The sequence below is a fragment of the Phyllobates terribilis genome, unplaced genomic scaffold (genome assembly GCF_046119375.1).
Source record: "Phyllobates terribilis strain yellow unplaced genomic scaffold, ASM4611937v1 Scaffold_11__3_contigs__length_659146591, whole genome shotgun sequence".
In the NCBI taxonomy this organism is placed as follows: domain Eukaryota; kingdom Metazoa; phylum Chordata; class Amphibia; order Anura; family Dendrobatidae; genus Phyllobates; species Phyllobates terribilis.
In genome coordinates, this window is record NW_027362771.1 from 526,554,301 (window position 1) to 526,582,050 (window position 27,750).

At 42.2% G+C, this 27,750-nt stretch overlaps 1 protein-coding gene across 1 annotated transcript; it reads left to right on the forward strand.

Annotated features, from left to right (window-relative positions):
• Nucleotides 1–1,180: 1,180 nt before the first annotated feature.
• LOC141165271 (WW domain-binding protein 1-like) lies at nt 1,181–27,675 on the forward strand. The gene is made up of 4 exons (XM_073650869.1): nt 1,181–1,335; nt 22,031–22,133; nt 22,854–23,015; nt 27,030–27,675. The coding sequence occupies exons 1-4, from the start codon at nt 1,297–1,299 to the stop codon at nt 27,371–27,373; spliced, it is 648 nt and encodes a 215-aa protein (XP_073506970.1). The 5' UTR covers nt 1,181–1,296; the 3' UTR covers nt 27,374–27,675.
• Nucleotides 27,676–27,750: the final 75 nt, after the last annotated feature.

The window sequence follows — 27,750 nt, forward strand, 5'->3', positions numbered from 1 at the left end:
ATTGCATGAAAAGAAATGCTAATGAAGACTGGGTGAACGGGACTAGCTGACACCTATGTCTTTTGTTTGGTGATGACAAGGTGTCAATTAGACCTTTTCATGACCAAAACGAATTAAAGTAAAGAGTTAAATAAACACACAGACAGAGAGCAAACACTTTATTTGAAATACAACAGACACATTCTTTAATCATTCAAATTAACCAATATACTCACCCCAGTTCTGATGGTAATCCAATGTTTAAGCAATGTCCCACCAAATAACTTTATTTAGCTCCAAAAACCCATGCGTTTTTCCTGCCAATGAGATGCAGAAACGCTCAGGAAATTTCTGCTTCAAATACACACCTAGCCTAAGGATGTGTGCCCACGATGCGTTTTTGGTGCGTATTTGCAGCGCGTAAACGCTCCAGAAACGCATTGCATACCTTATCCCACAACTTCCTATGACATTCTGCAAGTTCTGTGCACATGGTCAGGATTTTTTCTGCGCAGATTTTACTCGCAGAAAAAATACGGACATGACCAATTCTTGGGCGTTTCTGCATGCGTATTTGCCTATACAATGCATTGCAAAAACGCATGGCAAATACGCGTCAAAAACGCATTCGTTTTTCTGCCAAGGAGATGCAGAAATGCTCAGGAAAATTTCTGCATCGTGGGCACTAAGCCTAATAGTGACTCGCCTCTTCGTGGCGTTGCCCACGTTGTCTCCAGACCACTCTCCGGCTATCGAGTCCATGACAAAAGTGGGACTCCGATGAGGTGGACAGGCCTATATTGCCGTCTTGCTCTGCACCATGATTGCCTTCGCAAGCAGTGGTGTGAGATCAATGGTACTATACACCTGTAGCTGGGTGTCTGGCTCATAGCCCAATGTTGTAATTTAGGAGCCACTAAGGTAAACACTTCAGGTAACAGCGCCATCGTTCCACAGCAGATAAGTCACAACCATTACCTAACTAGCAGGTACTTTTCTAAACCCTAGGACTCCCCCAGCAGCCTCAACCTGTAACTTAGGAGCCCCCGCAGGCAGCGAGGTAACCACTTCAGATAACAGCGCCATCTTTCTTTCCTCAGCAGATCAGTCACAGCCATTACCTGCCCAGCGCGCGCTTTTCTCCCCTCTTGCGCGCGCCATCTAGCGCTCGAGTCTCGCAGCTGCGCGTCAACAAACAGATGGGGCTTCTAATGGAGGACTGACAGAATGCAACCAATCACGAAGCAGGAAATTCAGGGACTGACCAATGGGAACGTTGAGTGAGAAGGAACAGGAAGTAGCTGCGGCTGGAGAAAGATGAGAAGAGAAGAGCTGGCAGTGAGAGGATCAGTCTATGTAGGTACAGCGGCTCGTGTGTGACCGTGTGCGCGTCCTGCTGACGGCGGAGTACACTGCCCGGTGCGCGGTGTGCGCGCGGAGTATGCGGCGGCCGCTCCCTGCTCGGGAGCACAGTGGACACTATGGCTAAGCACATCACTTCTGTCCATTCTGAATGTGCGGGTGCTCTGTAGTGTGTCTGTAGGAGGGTGTATGTACAGTAATAGACATGTCTATATACAGTATAAGTGTACATAGGGTGTATATACAGTAGAAGTGTGTATATACTTGTCTATATACAGTATAAGTGTACATAGGGTGTATATACTTATCTGTATACAGTATAAGTGTACATAGGGTGTATATACATGTCTATATACAGTATAATTGTACATAGGGTGAATATACATGTCTATATACAGTATAATTGTACATAGGGTGAATATACATGTCTATACAGTATAATTGTACATAGGGTGAATATACATGTCTATATACAGTATAAGCGTACAGTGTGTGTACATGTCTATATACAGTATAAGTGTACATAGGGTGAATATACATGTCTATATACAGTATAAGTGTACATAGGGTGAATATACATGTCTATATACAGTATAATTGTACATAGGGTGAATATACATGTCTATATACAGTATAATTGTACATAGGGTGAATATACATGTCTATATACAGTATGAGCGTACATAGGGTGTATATACTTGTCTATATACAGTATAGGCGTACATAGTGTGTGTATATACAGTAATATACATGTCTCTATACAGTATAAGCGTACATAGGGAGTATATACTTTTCTGTATACAGTATGAGTGTACATAGGGTGTATATACATGTCTATATACAGTATAAGCGTACATAGGGTGTATATACTTGTCTATATACAGTATAGGCGTACATAGTGTGTGCATATACAGTAATATACATGTCTATATACAGTATAATTGTACATAGGGTGTATATACAGTATAAGTGTACATAGGGTGTATATACTTTTCTATATACAGTATAAGCGTACAGTGTGTATACATATCTATATACAGCAGGGGTCCTCAAACTTTTTAAACAGGTGGCCAGTTCACGGTCCCTCAGACCATTGGAGGGCCGGAATATAGTTTTTTTTAAAAACTATGAACAAATTCCTATGCACACTGCACATATCTTATTTTGTAGTAAAAAAAACAATACAGGAACAAATACAATATTTAAAATGAAGAATAAGTAAAGTTAAATCAACCGGTATTTCAATAGGTAGGTAACTGTACCCAATAGGCAGCATAGGTCCTCAATAGGCAGCATAGGTCCTCAATAGGCCGCATAGGTCCTCAATAGGCCGCATAGGTCCTCAATAGGCCGCATAGGTCCTCAATAGGCCGCATAGGTCCTCAATAGGCCGCATAGGTCCTCAATAGGCAGCATAGGTCCTCAATAGGCAGCATAGGTCCTCAATAGGCAGCATAGGTCCTCAATAGGCAGCATAGGTCCTCAATAGGCAGCATAGGTCCTCAATAGGCAGCATCGGTCCTCAGTAGGTAGGTAAATATCCCCAATAGGCAGCATAGGTCCTCAATGGGCAGGTAAATGTTCCCAATAGGCAGGCTGTTTCCCCCTTATAATGCCATATGCAGCCTGTTCCACCTCTTATAATGCCCCATGCAGGCTGTCCCCCCCCCCCCCCCCCCCTTATAATGCCCCATGCAGTATGTCACCCCCCCCCCATATTATGCCCCATGCAGGATGTCCCCTTTCCCTCCATATTATGCCCCATGCAGGATGTCCCCTTTCCCCCCCATATAATGCCCCATGCAGGATGTCCCTTTCCCCCCCATATAATGCCCCATGCAGGATGTCACCCCCCCATATTATACCCCTTGCAGGATGTCACCCCCCCATATAATGCCCCATGCAGGATGTCAACCCCCATATAATGCCCCATGCAGGATGTCACTCCCCTGTCTTTATAATTCCCCATGCAGCATGTCACCCCCCCATATCGTGCCCCATGCAGGATGTCACCCCCCCCCCCATATCATACCCCTTACAGGATGTCACCCCCCCATATAATGACCTATGCCTCCATACATTAAAAAAAAAATCCAATACTCACCTCACTCCTCCTCACCTGCTGCCGCTGCTCTACTCTGGTCTGGACTACAGCGTCCCGGCGGCGTCGTCCCGCTCTGCGCTGCCTGTGACGGCACTCGGGAGGGCGCGGTGGAACGACGTCACCACACCCTCTGACCTGAGACGTCACAGGAAGCGCAGAGCAGGAAGACAGCGGATCTGCAGAGGCACGGGGAGAGGTAAGTATCCGCCTGCCGGGGCCCTGAGCAAGCGGGGGAGAAGGGCGGGCGCTGACACCGCTCCCCTCTCCTCCGCCCATAGCCCGGCGGGCCGGATAAAAGTCCTCCGCGGGCCGTAGTTTGAGGACCCCTAATATACAGTATAAGCGTACATAGGGTGTATACACATGTCTATATACAGTATAGGCGTACATAGGGTGTATATACTTTTCTATATACAGTATAAGCGTACATAGGGTGTATATCCATGTCTATATACAGTATAAGCGTACATAGGGTGTATATACTTTTCTATATACAGTATAAGCGTAACAGTGTGTATATACATGTCTATATACAGTATAAGCGTACAGTGTGTGTGTATACATGTCTATATACATTATAAGCGTACATAGTGTGTGCATATCTACACTGTATTCCAAATTATTATGCAAATAATATTTTCTCAGATTTTCCCAAATTACCTATATGAATTGCAGTCATTGTAATTTTCCAGTCAAATAACTATTAGAGTACAATTGAAAGGTTTTTGTACAAACTGCCTATGATAACAGTATATTTTTAAAAAAATAAAAAACTCAAAATGCCCCGTCTCATGCTGCACATAACACATCTGCATCTCTGGCTGCTATGGGCATAAAAGGGGACAAACTTATGGTGTGGCCCCCATGCCCCCTGACCTCAACCCCATTGAGAACCTCTGGAGCATCATCAAAAGGAGTGTCTATGATGGCGGGAGGCAGTTCACATCTAAGCAACAGCTCTGGGAGTGTATTCTGTCCTCATGCAAAACAATTGAAGCAGAAACCATCCAAAACCTGACAAATTCAATGGACGAGAGAGTTCAGAAGCTCCTTTCAAACAAGCGGTCCTATGTGCAAATGTAACATCACCTAGAATAAAGTTTTGAGTTGAAAACTGTTTGATTTCAGTTTGTAATAACCTGCTAATGCTTATAATTTCAAAAATGACCATTTTTTTGTTCTTTATTAAAATGAAAAGGTTGAAAACTCTACTGTGCATAATAATTTGGAACATGCATTTTGAGTGCAGTTTGAGTTTTTTATTTTTTTGAAAAATATACTGTTATCATAGGCAGTTTGTACAAAAACCTTTCAATTGTACTCTAATAGTTATTTGACTGGAAAATTACAATGACTGCAATTCATATAGGTAATTTGGGAAAATCTGAGAAAATATTATTTGCATAATAATTTGGAACACAGTGTATTATATATATATATATATCTCTATCTCGTCTTATCCCGTTTGTCTGTCCAGGAAATCCCGCGTCGCTAATTGGTCCGGCCGCGGCCAATCAGCGACGCGGGATTTGAGAAAAAGATGGCGGCCGTTAGCGGCTCATCTGCAGGACGGAGGTCAGCGGCGATGCAGCCGGGAGATGAGGCGGCGCGAGGCGCTCATCTCCCGACGGCAAGTGTGAACGGAGGACCAGGGAGCGGCGCTGCCGGTCGGGATACTTCTGCTGTGAGCAGCCGCTCATCTCCCGGCTTCTCGCAGCAGAAGTAGCCGCACAGGCAGCGCCGGTCCTCACTAATACGACGCTGATTGGTCGCAGCCGCCAGCCTCGACCAATCAGCGATTTTGGCGCCAAATTTAAACAACGCTCTGCTGATTGGCGCCAAATTTAAACAACGCTCTGCTGATTGGTCGCGGCCGCCTGCCGCAACTAATCAGCATTATGGGCGCCAAATTTAAACACTGCTTTGCTGATTAAATTTGGCGATAAAATCGCTGATTAGTCGCGACCAATCAGCAAAATTTGGCGCCAATCAGCAAAGCAGTGTTTAAATTTGGCGCCCATAATGCTGATTAGTTGCGGCAGGCGGCCGCGACCAATCAGCAGAGCGTTGTTTAAATTTGGCGCCAATCAGCAGAGCGTTGTTTAAATTTGGCGCCAAAATCGCTGATTGGTCGAGGCTGGCGGCCGCGACCAATCTGCATTATTGTCGCCAAATTTAAACATCGCTCTGCTGATTGGCGCCAAATTTTGCTGATTGGTCGTGACTAATCAGCGATTTTATCGCCAAATTTAAACAAGCTCTCCGGTCCTCACTAACACAGTTCGCTGATTGGTCGCGGCTGCCACCCGCGACCAATCACCGATATTGCCGCCAAATTTAAACACCGTTTTGCTGCTTGGTCGCGGTTGCCGGCCGCAACCAATCAGCGATTTTGGCGGCAAATTTAAACAACGTTCTGCTGATTGCGCCCGGTCGGCGGCATACATATTCTAGAATACCCGATGCGTTAGAATCGGGCCACCATCTAGTACAGTAATATACATATCTATACAGTATAAGCGTACATAGGGTGTATATACTTGTCTATATACAGTATAAGCGTACATAGTGTGTGCATATACAGTAATATACATGTCTCTATACAGTATAAGCGTACATGGGGTGTATATATATGTCTATATAGAGTATAACTGTACATAGGGTGTATATACAGTAATATACATGTCTATATACAATATATACCGTATTTTTCAGACTATAAGACGCACCTAGGTTTTAGAGGAGGAAAATAAAAAATGTAAGCAAAAAATTTGTTCATGATGCACTTTTAAGGGGGAGGGGGTCTTCTGCTGACACTGGTATAGGGGTAATGTCCCCCAATTCTGACAATATCCCCCATCCTGGTATATATGCCCCCCCCTTTTATACGTGGTCCCCATCCTGGTATGCATGGAACCCCTCCATCCTGGTATGCATGGCACTCCTCATCCTTATCCTGATATGCATGGCAGCCCTCATCCTTATCCTGATATGCATGGCAGCCCTCATCCCTGTCCTGGTGTGCATGGCACCCCTCATCCCTGTCCTGGTGTGCATGGCACCCCTCATCCCTGTCCTGGTGTGCATGGCACCCCTCATCCCTGTCCTGGTGTGCATGGCACCCCTCATCGCTGTCCTGGTGTGCATGGCACCCCTCATCGCTGTCCTGGTGTGCATGGCACCCCTCATCGCTGTCCTGGTGTGCATGGCACACCTCATCGCTGTCCTGGTGTGCATGGTCCCCCTAATCCCCATCATGCTGCACTAAAAAAAAAATAAACACTCCTACTCACCTTTCTTCTTTCCTCCAGCGCTGCGTCCAGTCTGCCCGCACTGATCTCTACATGTGAGCCGCGCATGACGTCACTTCGGCTTACAAGGAGAGATCAGCTGCCGGAAGTCACTGCTCCCCACGCTTGGACTGTGTGCGCGGGGAGCAGTGACTTCATGCTCCTTCATAGCCGGCAGACAGTGTAGCCGCACTGCGGCTCCTGCTGCTTCCGGGCTATCTTGTGTGCCCGCTTATTAAAGGGCATGAATATTCACCCCCTCTCCACGCCCATGGGCTTGGAGAGAGGTTGAATATTCATGCCCTTTAACAGCGGGCACAGGCGTTCCTGCAATAGCAGGAGCCTCGCTGCGGCTACACTGTGTGCTGCTATTAAGGAGCATGAATATTCATTTTCTTTAGCAGCGGGGACAGTGTAGGCTGCAGCGGGTGGCTGCTGCCTCCTGTGCCCCGCTCCCCCCACACCCCACATATATATATACACCCTCCCCCAACATTCGAACTATTAAGACGCACCCCCCATTTTCCTCCAAAATTTTGTAGGAAAAAAGTGCGTCTTAGGCTATGTGCCCACTTTGCGGAAATGAAGCGGAAAATTTGCGCTTCATTTCCGCATGTCCTTACCCAGAAAAACGCATGCGGAATTTCGCAAGCGTTTATCGCGCGTTTTCGACATGCGGAATTGCCTTGGGTTTTTTATTGCTTTGAAAAGGCAATTCCGCATGCAGAAACGCAAAATTAATTGACATGCTGGGGATTTTTGTGCGCATCAAAAACGCTCCGGAAAAATCCGCAGCATGGGCATAGAACTTGCGGATTCTCATTGGGGACCATGGGGTGCGGATTACCAAGCGTTTTACAAGCGTTTCCGCTGCGGAAATTCCACATCAAATACGCTTGTAAAACGCTACGTGGGCACATACACTTATAGTCCGAAAAATACGGTAAGCTTACATAGTGTGTATATACCTGTCTTTATACAGTATAAGTGTACATAGGGTGTATATACTTGTCTGTATACAGTATAAGTGTACATAGGGTGTATATACAGAAATATACAGGTCTATATACAGTATAAGCGTACATAGTGTGTGTATATACAGTAATATACATGTCTATATACAGTATAAGCGTACATAGTGTGTGTATATACAGTAATATACATGTCTCTATACAGTATAAGTGTACATAGGGTGTATATACATGTCTATATGCAGTATAAGCGTATATTGGGTGTATATACATGTCTATATGCAGTATAAGCGTACATAGTGTGTATATACATGTCTATATACAGTATAAGCGTACATAATTTGTACAGACCAGAAGTTTGGACACACCTCATTTAAAGATTTTTCTGTATTTTCATGACTTTGAAAATTGTACATTCACACTGAAGGCATCAAAACTATGAATTAACACATGTGGAATTATATACTTAACAAAAAAGTGTGAAACAACTGAAAATATGTCTTATATTCTAGGTTCTTAAAAGTAGCCACCTTTTGCTTTGATGACTGCTTTGCACACTCTTGGCATTCTCTTGATGAGCTTCAAGAGGTAATCACCGGAAATGGTTTTCACTTCAGAGTTGTGCTCTGTCAGGTTTAATAAGTGGGATTTCTTTCCTTATAAATGGGGTTGGGACCATCAGTTGTGTTGTGCAGAAGTCAGGTGGATACACAGCTGATAGTCCTACTGAATAGACTGTTAGAATTTGTATTATGGCAAGAAAAAAGCAGCTAAGTAAAGAAAAACGAGTGGCCATCATTACTTTAAGAAATGAAGGTCAATCAGTCTGAAAAATTGGGCAAACTTTGAAAGTGTCCCCAAGTACAGTTGCAAATACCATCAAGCGCTACAAAGAAACTGGCTCACATGAGGACCGCCCCAGGAAAGGAAGACCAAGAGTCACCTCTGCTTCTGAGGATAAGTTTATCCGAGTCACCAGCCTCAGAAATCGCAGGTTAACAGCAGCTCAGATTAGAGACCAGGTCAATGCCACATAGAGTTCTAGCAGCAGACACATCTCTTCAACAACTGTTAAGAGGAGACTTTGTGCAGCAGGCCTTCATGGTAAAATAGCTGCTAGGAAACCACTGCTAAGGACAGGCAACAAGCAGAAGAGACTTGTTTGGGCTAAAGAACACAAGGAATGGACATTAGACCAGTGGAAATCTGTGCTTTGGTCTGATGAGTCCAAGTTTGAGATCTTTGGTTCCAATCACCGTGTCTTTGTGCGACGCAGAAAAGGTGAACAGATGGACTCTACAGTCATGGCCAAAAGTTTTGAGAATGACACCAAAATTATATTTTCACATGATCTGCTGGCCTCTGGTTTTTATTGGTGTTTGTCTGATGTTTATATCACATACAGAAATATAATTGCAATCATATTATGAGTACCAATAGGTTATATTGACAGTTAGAATGAGTTAATGCAGCAAGTCAATAATTGCAGTGTTGCCCCTTCTTCTTCAAGACCTCTGTAATTCTCCCTGGCATGCTCTCAATCAACTTTTGGACCAAATCCTGACTGATAGCAGTCCATTCTTGCATAATCAATGCTTGCATTTTGCCAGAATTTGTTGGTTTTTGTTTGTCCACCCGTCTCTTGATGATTGACCACAAGTTCTCAATGGGATTAAGATCTGGGGAGTTTCCAGGCCATGGACCCAAAATCTCTATGTTTTGTTCCATGAGCCATTTTGTTACCACCTTTGCTTTATGGCAAGGTGCTCCATCATGCTGGAAAAGGCATTTTTGGGCGCCAAACTGCTCTTGGACGGTTGGGAGAAGTTGCTCTTGGAGGACATTCTGGTACCATTCTTTATTCATGGCTGTGTTTTTAGGCAAGACTGTGAGTGAGCCGATTCCCTTGGCTGAAAAGCAACCCCACACATGAATGGTTTCAGGATGCTTTACAGTTGGCATGAGACAAGACTGGTGGTAGCGCTCATGTCTTCTCCGAATAAGCTGTTTTCCAGATGCCCCAAACAATCGAAAAGGGGATTCATCAGAGAAAATGACTGTGCCCCAGTCCTCAGCAGTCCACTCCCTGTACCTTTTGCAGAATATCAGTCGGTCCCTGATGTTTTTTCTGGAGAGAAGTGGCTTCTTTGCTGCCCTCCTTGAAACCAGCCCTTGCTCAAAGAGTCTCCCCCTCACAGTGTGTGCAGAAGCACTCACAACAGCCTGCTGCCATTCCTGAGCAAGCTCGGCACTGCTGGTAGTCCGATCCCGCAGCTGAAACAGTTTTAAGATACGGTCCTGGCGCTTGCTGGTCTTTCTTGGGCGCCCTGGAGCCTTTTTGACAACAATGGAAGCTCTCTCCTTGAAGTTCTTGATGATGCGATAGATTGTTGACTGAGGTGCAATCTTTGTAGCTGCGATACTCTTCCCTGTTAGGCCATTTTTGTGCTGTGCAATGATGGCTGCACGTGTTTCTTTAGAGATAACCATGGTTAACTGAAGAGAAACAATGATACCAAGAACCAGCCTCCTTTTAAAGTGTCCAGTGATGTCATTCTTACTTAATCATGACTGATTGATCACCAGCCCGGTCCTCATCAACACCCACACCTGTGTTAATGGATCAATCACTAAAACGATGTTAGCTGCTCCTTTTAAGGCAGGGCTGCAATGATGTTGACATGTGTTTTGGGGGTTAAAGTTCATTTTCTGGGCAAATATTGACTTTGCAAGTACAGTAATTGCTGTTAAGCTGATCACTCTTTGACATTCAGGAGTATATGCAAATTGCCATTACAAAAAGTGAAGCAGTAAACTTTGGAAAAATTACTATTTGTCTCATTCTCAATACTTTTGGCCATGACTGTACATGCCTGGTTCCCACCGTTAAGCATGCAGGAGGAGGTGTGATGGTGTGGGGGTGCTCTGCTGGTGACACTGTTGGGGATTTATTCAAAATTGAAGGCATACTGAACCAGCATGGCTACCACAGTATCTTGCAGCGGCATGCTATTCCATCCGGTTTGCGTTTAGTTGAACCATCATTTATTTTTCAACAGGACAATGACCCCAAACACACCTCCAGGCTGTGTAAGAGCTATTTGACCAAGAAGGAGAGTGATGGGGTGCTACACCAGATGACCTGACCTCCACAGTCACCAGACCTGAACCCAATCGAGATGGTTTGGGGTGAGCTGGACCGCAGAGTGAAGGCAAAAGGGCCAACAAGTGCTAAGCATCTCTGGGAACTCCTTCAAGATTGTTGGAAGACCATTTCCGGTGACTACCTCTTGAAGCTCATCAAGAGAATGCCAAGAGTGTGCAAAGCAGTCATCAAAGCAAAAGGTGGCTACTTTGAAGAACCTAGAATATAAGACATATTTTCAGTTGTTTCACACTTTTTTGTTAAGTATATAATTCCACATGTGTTAATTCATAGTTTTGATGCCTTCAGTGCGAATGTACAATTTTCATAGTCATGAAAATGCAGAAAAGTCTTTAAATGAGAAGGTGTCCAAACATTTGGTCTGTACTGTATATACATGTCTATATACAGTATAAGCGTACATAGGGTGTGTATATACAGTAATATACATGTCTCTATACAGTATGTGTACATAGTGTGTATATACTTGTCTATATACAGTATAAGCGTACATAGGGTGTATTACCCTATGTATAAGTGTACATAGGGTGTATTACCCTATGTATAAGTGTACATAGGGTATATATACAGTAATATACATGTCTATATACAGCATAAGCGTACAGTGTGTGTATACATGTCTATATACAGTATAAGCGTACAGTGTGTGTATACATGTCTATATACAGTATAAGCTTGCATAGTGTGTTTATAGACAGTAATATACATATTTCTATACAGTATATGTATTAGTGTATGTGTGTATATGTAAATAGTGTCAGTTTTGTATGTATGTATGTATATATATATAATGTGTGTATATAGTATATTAGTGTGTGTGTGTGTGTGTGTAGCACATGTATTAGTGTGTGTATATATAGTATTTTATATATATATATTTATTACACACACATACAGGTGCTTCTCGCAAAATGGGAATATCCTCAAAAATTGTATTTATTTCAATTCTTCAATACAAAAAGTGAAACTCCTATATTATATAGAGTCATTACAAACAGAGTGATCTATTGCAAGTGTTTATTTCTGTTAATGTTGATGATTATGGCTTACAGCCAATGAAAACACAAAAGTCATTATCTCAGTAAATTAGAATACTTTATTACAACAGCTTGAAAAATGTTTTTAAAATCCGAAATGTTGGCCTACTGAAATGTACGAGGGTCAGTCAATAAGTAATGCCTCCTATTTTTTTTCTCCTTTTAATTGGCAAGAAATTCAAATGCAATTACATAGGTTGAAAACCACAACATTACCGATTAATTTGTTACTTGTCAATATAATCTCCATCCATTTCCACAGTCTTGGTCCACCGTTTAACAAGGGCATGTATCCCAGCTTGGTAAAAAGCATTCTTGGGACCCAGCGTACACAAACTTTTCTGTATCCCAGTTGTCCAATAATTTTCATCACACTGCCTTTACTGAGGCAGATAATGCCACACACTTCATCTGCAGTCACCCGGCGGTCACCACGAATGATGTCATCGACTCGCTGAATGTTGCTTGGAGTCACTGCGGTTACTGGCCTGCCACTCCGCATTTTGTCAGCCAACGGTGATGGCCCTGCAGCTGTGTTACAGCGACGAACCCATCGTCTAACAGTACTGACATCCACTGTTGCATCACCGTACACATTTTTCAGTCTCTCATGAATTTGAATGGGCGTTTCACCTTCTGCATGCAAGAATTCAGTCACAGAACGTTGTCTAATACGAACATCGATGTCAGCCATTTTACAAACGGATACAGTCCTGCCACCTGTTGGTGCAGGAAGTTGCAATTGCTGTGGATTGGAGAAGAAAGTTTGAGGAATTGTGCCAAATTCGAATATTTAACATAACTACCTTATTTAAGGAGAAAAAAAAATAGGAGGCATTACTTATTGACTGACCCTCGTATGTTCAGTAAATGCCCTCAATACTTGGTCGGGGCTCCTTTTGCATCAATTACTGCATCAATGCGGCAATGTGCATGGAGGCGATCAGCCTGTGGCACTGCTGAGGTGTTATGGAAGCCCAGGTTGATTTGATAGCAGCCTTCAGCTCGTCTGCATTGTTGGGTCTGGTGTCTCTCATCTTCCTCTTGACAATACCCCATAGATTCTCTATAATAGATTCTCTATGGAGTTAAGGTCAGACGAGTTTGCTGCCACTCAAGCACAGTGATACTGTTGTTTTTAAACCAGGTATTGGTACTTTTGGCAGTGTGGACAGGGGCCAAGTCCTGCTGGAAAATGACATTTCCATCTCCACAAAGCTTGTCGGCAGAGGGAAACATGAAGTGCTCTAAAATGTCCTGGTAGACGGCTGCGCTGACTTTGGTGTTGATAAAACACAGTGGACCTACACCAGCAGATGACATGGCTCCCCAAACCATCACTGATTGTGGAAACTTCACACTAGACCTCCAGCAGCTTGGATTGTGGCCTCTCCACTCTTCCTCCAGACTCTGGGACCTTAATTTCCAAATGAAATGCAAAATTTACTTTCGTTTGTAAACAACACCTTGGACCACTGAGCAACAGTCCAGGTCTTTTCTCCTTGGCCCAGGTAAGACGCTTCTGGCGTTGTCTATTGGTGATGAGTGGCTTGACACAAGGAATGTGACACTTGTAGCCCATGTCCTGGATACATCTGTGTGTGGTGGCTTTTGAAGCAATGACTTTTGAGTGGCCTTTTCTTAACAATCCTTTCAAGGCTGCGGTTATCCCGGTTGCTTGTGCACCTTTTTCTACCACACTTTTTCCTTCCACTCAACTTTCCATTAATATGCTTGGATACAGCACTCTGAACAGCCAGCTTCTTTAGCAATGACCTTTTGTGGCTTACCCTCCTTGTGGAGTGTGTCAATGACTGCCTTCTGGACATCTCTCAAAGTCAGCAGTTTTCCCCATGATTGTGGAGCCTACTGAAAAAGACTAATGGACCTTTTTTAATGCTTAGGAAGCCTTTGCAGGTGTTTTTTGTTAATTATTCTAATTTACTGAGAGCAACCTGGGCTTCCATAACACCTCAGCAGTGCCACAGGCTGATCTCCTCCATGACACGCCGGATTGATGCAGTAATTGATGCAAAAGGAGCCCCGACCAAGTACTGAGTGCATTTACTGAACATACATTTCAGTAGTACATTTCGGATTTTAAAAACATTTTTCAAGCTGTTATAAAGTATTATAATTTACTGAGATAATGACTTGTGTTTTCATTGGCTGTAAGCCATAATCATCAACAGTAACAGAAATAAACACTTGAAATAGATCACTCTGTGTGTAATGACTTTATATAATGAGTTTCACTTTTTGTATTGAAGAACTGAAATAAATTTAATTTTTTGATGATATTCTAATTGTGTGGATCACCTGTATATATTAGTGTAGGTGTATACAGCAGTGTATGTCTGTGTGTATATACTTGTTTAGTGTGTATGCACCACTATGTGCGTATGTGTATATATAGTATTTTGTATCAGCGTATGTATGTGTGTGAATATATATTTTATGCATACATTAACCAGTACTATGTATATGTAGACTCGGCTTTGCGTTCATTTGAGGCTGTCTGATTGACAACTAGGGTGTCGCTCCTCGTATGTGAACCTCTGACCTGATGGCAAGACACAATGCAGGGTGGGTCGGTTGCTGAGCCAAGTGTAGGGCATGAAGGCCTCACCTGCCCAGGAGCCACTGGTGTTCTGTTCACATAGAGGTTTTTGAGGCTTTCAGAATGACAAGTTTTTAAAGTGGAAACCTCTGCAGGAAACGCTTCATTATTATTTTTTCGTTGAGGAGTCAGGGTATGTACACACAATGTATTATTTCCAGGCTGGCGAACTCGCAGAATTTTTCAAGAGGAAAACACTATAGGGAGTGCCTGTGTTTCACCCCCGCCCCCCAAAACATAAAAAAAAAAAAAACACAATTCCAGAATTGTTGGTTTTTGTTTATTCTGCTTCCCAAAAATCAGAGTAGAAAGCGATAAAAAAATTCACGTGCCCGAAAATGGTACCAAAAAACCGTCAACTTGTCCCGCAAAAAAACAAGCTTTCACATGACTGTGTTGGCCGAAATATGGAAAAATTATAGCTCTCAAAATATGGCGATGCAAAAAGTAGTCTTTGCAAAACAAATGTTTTTTTAGTGTATGACAGGTGTCCATCATAAAAACCCGATATCAATCTGGTATCATTGTAATCGCACCGACCCGAAGAATAAAGTCGTCTAATTATTTATATCGCACGAATAACCGCGTAAAAAATGAACGTTAGGGTTGGGGTTAGGGTTTTGTTGGGCTTGGGATTTTTTCAAAAGTAAAGAAAAAAAAATGATGACTATGGCGACTAGTGTTGAGCGCAAGTGTTTGCTACTTGAGTTTGCATCGGGTTCTCGAGTGACATGCTTGAGTCTCCGTCCCATATGTTTTGCAGCTGGTTTACAGCCCAAAAAACCTTGCGGGGATTGCCTGCCATGCACGAGCGATCCCCGCATGTCTTTTTTTGGGTGTCTAACAACCGTGAAACATGCAGGCGGGAACTCGAGCATGTCACTTGAGCACCCGTGATAGTTGGTGCATACCTGAGTACCCGATGCAAACTCAAGTAGCGAGTACTTGCGCTCAAGACTAATGACAACTTATTCAATATGATCACCTAATTAAATCAAATTTTGTGTCGTACCTCTGGATTCAAAATGTTTACTATACCCCTTGATAAATTCCTTGAGGGGTGTAGTTTCCAAAATGATGTCACTTGTGCCTAAACGGTGGAAACCCCCCACATCAGGGGCTCTCCAAACGCAAAATGGCGTCCTCTAATTATTCAAGCAAATTTAACATTCAGAAAGTCAAATGGCTCCTTCCCTTCTGTTCCCTGCCGTGCGCCCAAACAGTGGTTTTCCCCCACATATGGGGTATCTGCTTACTCAGGAGAAATTGCACAACAAACTTCATGGTGCAATTTCTCCTGTTACCCTTGTGAAAATGCAAAATTGGAGGCTGAAAAACATTTTTGCTGGAAAAATGTGAAAGTTTTATTTTTAGGGCTCCATGTTATAAACTTATGTGAAGCACCTGGGAGTTCAAGGTATTCACCACACATCTAGGTATGTTCCTTGAGGGGTCTAGTTTCCAAAATGGTGTCACTTGTGGGGGATTTCCACAGTTTAAGCACATCAGGGGCTCCCCAAATGCAACATAGCGTCCTCTAATTATTCAAGCAAATTTTACATTCAAAAAGTCAAATGGCTCCTTCCTTTCCGAACTCTGCCGTGTGCCCAAACCAATGGTTTTCCCCCACATATGGGGTATCGGCGTGCTCAGGAGGAATTGCACAACAAATTTTGGGGTTCATTTTTTCCTGTTACCCTATAAAATAAAAAAAAATGGGATCTAAAGTAACATTTTTGTGAAAAAGTTAAATGTTCATTGTTTTCTTCCACATTCCAAAAATTCCTGTGAAGCACCTGAAGGGTTAATAAAGTTCTTGAATGTGGTTTTGAGCACCTTGAGGGGTGCAGTTTTTAGAATGGTGTCACTTTTGGGTATTTTCTGTCCTAAAGGCCCCTCAAAGTCACTTCAAATGTGACGTGGTCCCTAAAAAAATATTTTTGTAAGTTTTGTTGAAAAAATGAGAAATTGCTGGTCAACTTTTAACTCTTATAGCTCCCTAATAATAAAAAAAATGTTCCAAAATTGTGCTGCTGTAAAGTAGACATGTGGGAAATGTTTATTAACTATTTTGTGTGACAGATCACTATACCACCATCATGAAGTACAATATGTCACTAAAAAAACAATCTCAGAATCAGGGGGATCCGTTGAAGCGTTCCAGAGTTATTATTTCATAAAGTGACAGTGGTCAGAATTGTAAAAATTGGCCTGGTCATTAACGTGCAAACCACCCTCAGGGGTAAAGGATTAAAGAGGTTGTCCACTACTCTGACAACCCCTTCTCAATCCCTATGTTTCCCTCTTGCAAAATAATAGCACCTATACTCTCCTCCGGTGTCAGCACTGGCTATCATAGAAATTGCGTGACGTTCAATTATTTGCTTGTCTAAATGGGCCGTTATGTGGGGTCACAAATACCAGGTGTGAATGCTGGATTTTATACTGCCACTGACCTGCTGTAACCAGCTCTGGCAGTGGCCTGGTGTAAATTGTGCATGGAGCAGGACACCACTTCTTCATCTCCCGGGTACTGCAGATCGGCTGGCTCGTATGTAGAATTTTTACCCCAGGAATCGTTATTATCAGAATTGCACCCAATTGGAGAATACATTTATTTTTCTATATTGAAAAGACTAAAATAGCTCAAGCTCCGATATCTGTGAGCTACAAGGCTCGTTCTTAAAAGATTTTCGGTACTTGAAGACAATGGGGCATATCCAGACGACAGATATTTCGTATTCGTGTGCTCTTTGTTTTAAAAATGCTTAAGAAACACCCATGGAGTTTATTACAACTATTCACACATCCATTGTCTTTAACCGATCCGTGTCTCCATTGGACTAAGCTCATTATGTTCTTTTGTGAGACTTTTTTGTTGAGGCGGAGAATTGGTTATTCAATGTATGAGGCGCCATTAAAAGCGGAAGGGTCGCAGAAATTGTAGGTTTTTTGCGTCCGCAAAACTGACATGATCATCTCTGGGTTATTCTTGGTGTAACATTGAATATGTTACAAATGTTGTAATTCGATACTTTGCTTAGTCCGGGGAGCTAGCTCTGGTCTCGGGAATCCTCCAAGCATGGCATGATAGGCATTGATGCCAGGGCTTGCTATCCACACATGGTCATGTGCCATCTTGTACAGTTCCCATGCCTTTGTTAGATTATTATGTGATTACTGTAAAATTCTGTCATACCTCTGAACTCCCTTTTCAAAATGTTAGTGCTGTCTCTTGTGCTAAAGGGATATTTGGGCTCCTCAGTCATAATGGACCACATGCTGCGGTACACCTGCTATAGTTATGCCGTGGGGAATAACAGTTTGTGTTTGTTAAAGGGGTTCTGCGGGCTTATGTTATTGATGACCTATCCATTCATAGGATAGGTCATCAGTATCACTTTGGAGGGAGGGGTTCCCATATCCTCACTGATCAGGCAGATGTAGACAAGCGTGTATTCTCTCATCCGAGAGAATCGGGTCAATCATGCAATTCACACTCTCTGATCAAGATTGTGATCTGATTTTCTCTGATGAACAAGATTGAGAAAAATATTTCTCTGTTGTGTAAGTGCACGGAAATCGGACTGCACTCAAATGTCATCTGAGGGCAGTCCGATGATTTGCGTGGGTTAATGCCGTCCAAATATCAGATCAAACTTTTGTTATCTCCCCCGGACAGGCTCTGTCCGAGGAAAAAAATTGGACGTGCACAGTTCAGAAGAATTACATTGATCCGATGTTTTGTGGGATCGCACTCGTACCGATAATAGTCGACAGCTGATGGGCTTGTGAAGGTATCTGCTCTGGTGGCGGGCGGATGTAAACATTGAATTGAGTGTCATAGCACCACTCAATTCAAGGTGCAGCAATCGCTGCTGGTTGCTGCAGATCAATTCCTGTTCTGCTGAATAATAGCCACTGATGTGCACCACACAATCCCAGCCGATACTGGTTGAACGAAGCTGCACAGTGCGGACCGCTCACTGCTGACATCTGGCTATCAGCAGCTGTTCGATGGGGATGCGGAGTATTAGGCCCCCATGATCTCATATTGATCACCCTTCCATAGGTAATCTGTATAATTTGCCCCCCAAAAACCTGTAATATACAACTCTATTTAGCCTTGTAGGCAAGCTAACATGGCGGCAGAATAAAGAAATAGGCTTTTTATCTGTCTTACAGACCAGCCATAGTTGCATAAGTCATAGTTTTATGACTCATTTTGGAAATTGTACAAGATGCCCTGCAAAACTGACGATAGAATGTACCTGGGTCTATGGTGCAGCCTTCAGCCGTAACATTCATTAACCCTTCCCACTTGTGGTATGGTAAACTTCTTACTTAATCATCCATTATTATCGCATTTGGGGAGTTTACCGAGGCCATTACAGCTGTGCTACAAAGAACATCTTGACCTGTTTTAAGTTAACGTGAGGTAGACAAGCAGGAGCACATCAGAGCTTGTTGGTTTGGGATGGGGCCAAATCCTAATTATTATTGAAGAAGTGCTACTATTCTCAGTGGTGCATGGTGTGATATAATCTGTCCATACATGTAGAGGGAAGCTGCCCATACAAGTTCAATATGGCCTTCAATATGGACTGGTAATGAATCAATCCGGGACATTGCCTTCTGCACCCATTCACATGCTGGTGAAATAGACATATGTAAGGCCTCAGTTAGATGTCTCGGGTTTTTTTACGTGCTTGGGTAAAAAAAGGACCAATTTTAATCAATGCAGTGGATCAGATTTTCATCATTGGCTTTGTGCACACGGGGCATTTTGAGGAATTTTTGGAGCAGAAACTCTTCAGATCTGCCTCAAAAATGCAAAACTCCTAAAAACTTGGATGTTCTGCTTCGACTAAAAATAAAACCACTCTGCAAAAAGACCCAATGTGTACATAGCCACTGTTTGCTCAGTTTGTCAGTTTTTACCATCAGTTTTTATACAGTAAAACAAACTATACCAGACAAAGGCTGAAAGAATGCACTTCTGGGCTCCGTCTGAAGGAGACAAATTGGTATATTGCAATATACGCCAGGAGAACGCTCCCAATGTATACTGCAAGGTAAGTGCGCAGATGCAGTGTGCACTTTAGCCTTATCTTCCTTCTGAACTCCTCTCAGCTGACTTACGACCAGAGTTGTTAGGCTTTTATAACTCAGCCTGAGAAGCTCAGAAAGAGGAAGAGTTACAATCCGAAAGAGCTCACTGACGGATTCTCAGTGTAACCCATATTTCAGCCAATAATAGACAAGTGCAAAACATAAAATATGGAAGTCAAACAGTGCAAAATTTTTAATTAAATCTAATTGCAAAAAAATTTCTTAGCCATTTTTGGTCTGTGGAAAATCATGGAGACATGTCCAATTTTTGTCAGATCTAAATCGGCAATGTACAGGTGCTTCTCACAAAATTAGAATATTATTAAAAAGTTAAATTATTTCAGTTCTTCGATGCAAAAAGTGAAACTCGTTTATTATATAGTCATTAGAAACCGAGATATCTATATTTCAAGTTTTTATTTCTGTTAATGTTGATTATGTCTTACAGCCAATGAAAAAAGTCACAAAAGTCATTATCTCAGTAAATTAAAATAATTAACAAAAACACCCGCAAAGGCTTTCTATGCCTTAAAAAAAAAAAAAGTCCCTTAGTCTGTTTCAGTAGGCTCCACAATCATGGGGAAGACTGCTGACTTGACAGATGTCCAGAAGGCAGTCATTGGCACACTCAACAAGGTCCCAGAGTTCCAATTTTCATTTTGAAATCAAGGCCCCAGAGTCTGGAGGAAGAGTGGAGAGGCCACAATCCAAGCTGCTTGAGGTCTAGTGTGAAGTTTCCACAATCAGTGATGGTTTGGGGAGCCATGTCATCTGCTGATGTAGGTCCACTGTGTTTTATCAAGTCCAAAGTCAGCGCAGCCGTCTACCAGGAGATTTTAGAGCACTTCATGTTTCCCCCCTGCCGACAAGCTTTGTGGAGATGGAAATGTCATTCTCCAGCAGGACTTGGCCCCTGTCCACACTGCCAAAAGTACCAATACCTGGTTTACACACAACAGTATCACTGTGCTTGATTAGCAGCAAACTCGCCTGACCTTAACCCCATAGAGAATCTATTATAGAGAATCTATGGGGTATTGTCAAGAGGAAGATGAGACACCAGACCCAACAATGCAGACGAGCTGAAGGCTGCTATCAAAGCAACCTGGGCTTCCATAACACCTCAGCAGTGCCACAGGCTGATCGCCTCCATGCCACATTGCCGCATTGATGCACTAATTGACGCAAAAGGAGCCCCGACCAAGTATTGAGGGCATTTACTGAACATACATTTCAGTAGGCCAACATTTCGGATTTTAAAAACATTTATCAAGCTGTTGTAATAAAGTATTCTAATTTACTGAGATAATGACTTTTGTGTTTTCATTGGCTGTAAGCCATAATCATCAACATTAACAGAAATAAACACTTGAAATAGATCACTCTGTTTGTAATGACTATATAATATATGAATTTCACTTTTTGTATTGAAGAACTGAAATAAATTTTGGATGATATTCTAATTTAGTGAGATGCACCTGTAAATCCATGAAAAAAAACAGACCGCACTTGGATGACATCCGAGTGCAGTCTGATTTTCACTGACTGTCAGAAAGGACACTCAGACCAAACTCCGAGGAAAATAATCGGTTAATTTTTCTCATACGTGCCATAAGTAAACGTCTGAATGACGCCTAACTCTTGGCGAGGATCACAGGTCACATCCCCCATGATATCACCACACAGAGCGCACTGCGAAGAGCTGCTGGCTGAGCTGCTCAAAGCACAGACTTGAAATCTCTTTGCCCTGTGCTTTGAATGACTTTAGCTGTAAGGATCTTGAGGTCTCATCACCACGTGTGACAGCACAGAAACAGCAGAATTTTAACTGCAAGTTAATTATCAAATTTCTTCATTTCCAATAGATTATTAAACAATTGTAAAGCCTGGAAGACTCCATTAGAGAAGACATATTGACAGGTTAAAAGTGACCAGCTTTAGCTCTCATTTTTTTCACGCTGTTCCCTCGCATTTGCTGTTTTGTTATATTTTCAAAATCCGCCATACGGTTCCAGAGATTTTAGCCTTTTAATTTTGCGCTAATTTTTCTAGTCTTTACAAAGGGGGTGTTAATTTCACGTTAATCTCTAAGGGCGTGTCTTTACACTTTTCTGCATGATTGCCCGGTGGGCTCCACCCCTTTGGTAAAGACCATAAAAATTAGTGCTAAATAAAGAGGCCCATATCTCTGGGACTGTATGAACAATTCAAAAGCAAAAAAAATGGTACTCAGAGGAGAAGGGGGAAATAGAAGCAAAAACTGCCCATTTTTTTCCTTATCACAGGTTCTCTTAAAGTAAAAAATAAATAAATAAATAAATCCTGAGGGTGTCCATATTCTTTGTCATTCTTTTTGAATTGACATCTTCTACATATGGTCTCTTTACAGGGCCGGGAGTTTTGCTTTGGTGAAGATAGGAAGCCTTACAGATGTGAGATCGGATACTGCTGTGGGGACACTGAATGCTGTACATACTACTATGAGCTGTGGTGTAAGTATAGAATACTGTCACTTATTCTGCTATGTGCTTTTATAGGGAATGTGTCAGTCAATTTCTTCTGCCCAAACCTCAGGTGGGAATATGTGAGGCAGGGTGGGCAGTGAGAAGGGGGAATATATGAGGCAGGGTGGGCAGTGAGAAGGGGGAATATCTGAGGCAGGGTGGGCAGTGAGAAGGGGGAATATCTGAGGCAGGGTGGGCAGTGAGAAGGGGGAATATATGAGGCAGGGTGGGCAGTGAGAAGGGGGAATATCTGAGGCAGGGTGGGCAGTGAGAAGGGGGAATATATGAGGCAGGGTGGGCAGTGAGAAGGGGGAATATATGAGGCAGGGTGGGCAGTGAGAAGGGGGAATATCTGAGGCAGGGTGGGCAGTGAGAAATGTGGGGGGAATATAAAGCTGGAGGGAGAATCTGAGGCTGGACAGACGCAGTATATGTAAAAGAAGCAATAGGATCTAAAGCAAGATTTCCAGTGTTCAGGGAGAACAAATATGTCATGTACGTATGGCAGTAAGCCGATGTTGCACAATAAACGCATAGCGATAAACCTGTTGTCGATGTTATAATTAAAGAATTTGCATACACTCACCGGTAATAAAGCTCTATTGTGTTTTGTCAGAAGACTTGGCCAGGTAGTTGCGTAGCTATTCTTAATTATTGTCTTACCTTTGATGCTGCAAACATGTAATTATGGGTTTTTTTTCTACTCAGGGTTCTGGTTGGCCTGGACTCTCATTATCTTGGCCGGCTGCTGCTGTGCTTATCGTCACCGCAGAGTAAAACTGAGACATCAACAGGAGCTGAGACAACGGGAGATCAGCCTCATGGCCTACCAGGGGGTCACTCCATCAGCATCTGCTGCCGCCGCCATAGGTATCCATCGTATACAGTGCAATGTAATGGTGGCTATGATGAGTTTGCAGTTTATATAATAATTGATATAAATTAGTGAATTTAAGGGAACCTGACAGCGGATACCTTCTGCCCGATCCAAGGGCAACATGTATCATACACTGGCTTCATGATTGCAGATATGTTTGACTCCGATGCTGCGGCATTATAGAGAAAAACATACTTTAAAAGCCGCCAGGGACACCCGCCTGTTTTCACCTTCATGATCAAGCCAAATTTTACAATATTGATCACTGTCACTTTATGAGGTAATTACTCTGGAACGCTTCAACGGATCCCAATGATTCTGAGACTGTTTTTTCATGACACATTGTACTTTATGTTAGTGGTAAATTTAGGTCGATATTTTTTGCGTTCATGAAAATATGGGAATTTTTGAAAAAAGTTTGCAATTTTCAAACTTTTACATTTTTATGCCCTTAAACCAGAGAGTTATGTCACACAAAATAGTTAATAAATAGCATTTCCCACATGTCTACTTTACATCAGCAGAATTTTTGAAACTTAATTTGTTTTTTTGTTAGGAAGTTAGAAGGGTTAAAAGTTGATAAGCAATTTGTCATTTTTCCAACAAAATTTACAAAACAAATTTTTTTTTAGGGACCACATCACATTTGAAGTGACTTTGAGGGGTCTATGTGACAGAAAATACCCAAAAGTGACACCATTCTAAAAACTGCACTCTTGAAGGTGCTCAAAACCACATTCAAGAACTTTATTAACCCTTCAGGTGCTTCACAGAAATTAAAGCAATTTGAAAGGAAAAAAAATCACAAAAATGATGCTTTAGCCCCAAATTTTGCATTTTCACAAGGGTGACAGGAAAAAATGGACCCCAAAATTTGTTATGCAATTCCTCCTGAGTACGCCGATAGCCCATATGTGGTGGAAAACTACTATTTGGGCGCATGGCAGGGCCTGGAAGAGAAGGAGCACCGTTTGACTTTTGAAGCTGGAATAGATGGTGGACGTCATGTCACGTTTGCAGAGCCAATGATGTGCCTAAACAGTGGAAACCCCCCATAAGTGACCCCAGTTTGGAAACTTCACCTTTCAAGGAACTTATCCAGATGTGTGGTGAGCACCTTGAACCCACAGGTGCTTCACAGAATTTGATAATATTGAGCTGTGAAAATTAAACAATACATTTTTCCCGTAAAAAAAAGGTTGGTTTTGGCCCAAGTTTTTCATTTTCACAAGGGTAATAGGAGAAAATGGACTGTACAATTTGTTGTGCAATTTCTCCGGCGTACACGGATACCCCATATGTGGAGGAAAACTACTGTTTGGGCGCACAGCAGTGCTCGGAAGGGAAGGCGTGCCATTTGAATTTTGGAGCATTATTTTGGGTGTAGTAGATTTCAGATGCCATGTCACATTTGACGAGCCCCTGACATGCCAAACAGCAGAAACCTCCACAAGTGACCCCAATTTGTATACTACACCTCTAGAAAAATTTAATCTAGGGGTGTAGTGAGCATTTTTAAACCTCAAGCGATATAATATTGGGCTGTGTAAATGTAAAATTACCAATTTTTTTCACTAAAATGTTGCTTTGGCCCCAAGTTTTTAATTTTCAGAAGGGGTAATGGGAGAAAACAAACGTTACAATTTGTTATGCAATTTCTCCTGAGTACACCAATACCCCATAGGGGGTCGAAAACTACTTTTGAGTCAGTGCAAAGCTCAGAAGGGAAAGGATACCACATCACAGAATGTTCTGGAATGGTTTGAGGGTGCTATGTCACATTGGCAGAGCCTCTGAGGTGCCAGAACAGCAGGACCCCTCTGTAAGTGACCCCATTTTACAAACTACACCCGTCAATGAATTTATCTGGGGGTGCAGTCAGCATATTGACACCACATGTGCCTCACAGAATTTTATACCATTGGACAGTGAAGAATGAATAATTACATTTTTACCACTAAAATGTTTTTAGTGTTTCTAAGGGCTAGTAAAAAAAATGGATGTCAGTTTGTAGTACAATTTCTCCTGATTGCACCAATACCCTACATGTTATCAGGAACTACTTTTCACGCACACTGCAAAGCTCAGAAGGGAAGGAGCGCCATATTATAGTGCAGATTTTGTTATGGCTACGTAGAGCGTAGGATAAATGTGAGCCGAGCCTTACTGCGATCTTTGGGAGGCAGAATGAACAAATCAATAGTCATTCTAGAATTGGTTTTATTTATTTTTTTATGCTGTTCATCGTGCGGTATAAGTGATTAGTCAACTTTATTCTTCGGGTCGGTGCGATTACAGCGATACCAGATTTATATAGTTTTTTTTATTTTTGGCTGCTGTCACACACTAAAAGACTATTTTTTTTTTTACAAAAATTTTTTGCATTGTCATATTCTGAAAGCTATAATTTTGCTATATTTCTGGCAACAGTCATGTGAGGGCTTGATTTTTGCGGGCCGGCTTAACTATTTTATTCGTACCATTTTTGGGCATGTGATTTTTTTGGATTGCTTTCTATTCTTATTTTTGGGAGGCAGAGTGAACCAAAAACAGTAATTCAGGAATTGTGTTTTGGGGTGTTTTTATGCCATTTTCTGCGCGGTGAAAGTGATAAGGCAGCTTTATTCTTCGGCTCAGTATGATTACTGTTATACTTTATTTATATAATTTTTTTAAAATATTTTGCCGCTTTTACACAATAAAAAAACTTTTTTTTTAGAAAAAAGAATTGGTTTTGCATTGCTATATTCTGAGATAGATTGTTTTTGTTTTTTTTGCGGGACAAGATGACGTTTTCAGCGATACAATTTTTATTTACATTTGACTTTTTAATCACATCTTATTCCACTTTATGTTCGACTTTTTTTTTTTTTTTTTTACAGTGTTCAATGAAGGGGGTTAACTAGTGTGACAGTTTTATAGTTCGTTAGTTTCGAATGCAGCAATACCAAATATGTACTTTTTTTTTGTTTGTTTTTACAGAATAATAATTGTGTTCATTTTTTTTATTTTATATTTTTACAATTTTTATATATATATATATTTTTTTTACTTGGTCCATTCATGAGACTTTTACTTTTACTCTGATCACTGGTATAATGCATTGCAATGCACATGCACTGCACTGCATTATACCTGTCAGTGTTGCACTGACAGAAGCCTCTTAGACCATTCTCTGAGCATGGTCTAACAGGCTTGCCATAGTTGGCAGACCCGGAGGTCGTCATGACAACCTCGGGTTCCAACAATCGGGCCCTCGTGATTACGTCGCAGGGGGCGCCAATCAGAAGGGAGAGGGAGCCCCTTTCCTAGCCTCCTAAATAGTGCGAATGATATCAATCATGGCATTTAGGGGGTTAAATGGTCCGGGGCAGTGCAGGCACCGCTCCTGACAGTGACAGCCAGGTTTCGGCTACTACTTATGCTAAGCTCCCGGCTACGGTCACACGGGCACAGCTCCTGTGCCTGCACGATCGCGCCATGATGTAAGTTTACGTCATAGATCATGAACCCCTATCTGATCATGATGTAAACTTACGTCAAAGGTCGTTAAGGGTTTAAGGGAATAACACCTTCTTAAATGCCAAAGTGGCCCCAATTAAATAAAATAGCACAAATTCACCTTCCAAACTGGCGCTTCTCCAGTGATGTTGGCGTTGTCACCCTGTGCTTGTGACATTACTATTTTGTGAGCTCTGCAGCCAATCAGCAGCTGATGATTTACTGCAGCGCTGATGTGACATAACAATGTATTATATTCCCTTGGGGATGTTGCACCGATATCGCTGGAACTGTGTCAGTCCAGGAGGTGAATATGTGCTTTTTTATTTTGTTGGGGCCACTTTAGCATTTAAGAAGGGGTTCACCAGTAGTGAATAATCCCTTTTTAAGTATACCATGTGGTGTGAGATAAAGGCTGTATATAAGAACCATCAGGGGTCTACTATAAACTTTTTGCATTCTCAGCTGGAAATGTCTTTCATCTCTTCTATTACCTTTACTTCCAGAGCCTTGGCCCAACTGCAAACTGCCTACTTATGATGAAGTGACACAAGACCCCCCTACACCTCCACCACCTTACTGCGAGATTTTGGATGAGATTCCCACTGATCTTGTTCCTCCAGTCACTTCCACAGGATTAAACGTTGCATGGTCTCAACAAGAGGACCCTTTCCCTGAGGGATCTGCTGAAGAGCATCAGCAACATGACAATGGCGACCAGGAGAGCTCAAGTGCCTTAGAGAGAAGACGTCATATCACGGGGGACTCCGGGATTGTGTTGTGTGACGAGAAGGTGGCCTGCCTGAGCGAGAGAGAAGACGAGACTGACTTATGTCCCAGAATAGAATAATTGATCTGTCTGTGCTTTATAGGTTGTAGTGGGCGTATGTGATGATAGGGGCTGTATCACAAAGACATTTACATTCAAGGGCTGTTACAAAGGGGGAGCAGCGGCCTCGCCAACCCTGACACCCTCTATTTCCTGGCACTATCCTTGCACTGATGGCATCTTCTTACAGAGCTTTTGCACTTTGTTTTGTATGTTTGTCAGTGGATTTCACAAAGAATCCAAGTTTTTGTTTCCTTGTTATTATTATTTTTTGTACAGTACAGACCAAAAGTTTGGACACACCTTCTCATTTAAAGATTTTTCTGTATTTTCATGACACTGAAAATTGTACATTCACACTGAAGGCATCAAAACTATGAATTAACACATGTGGAATT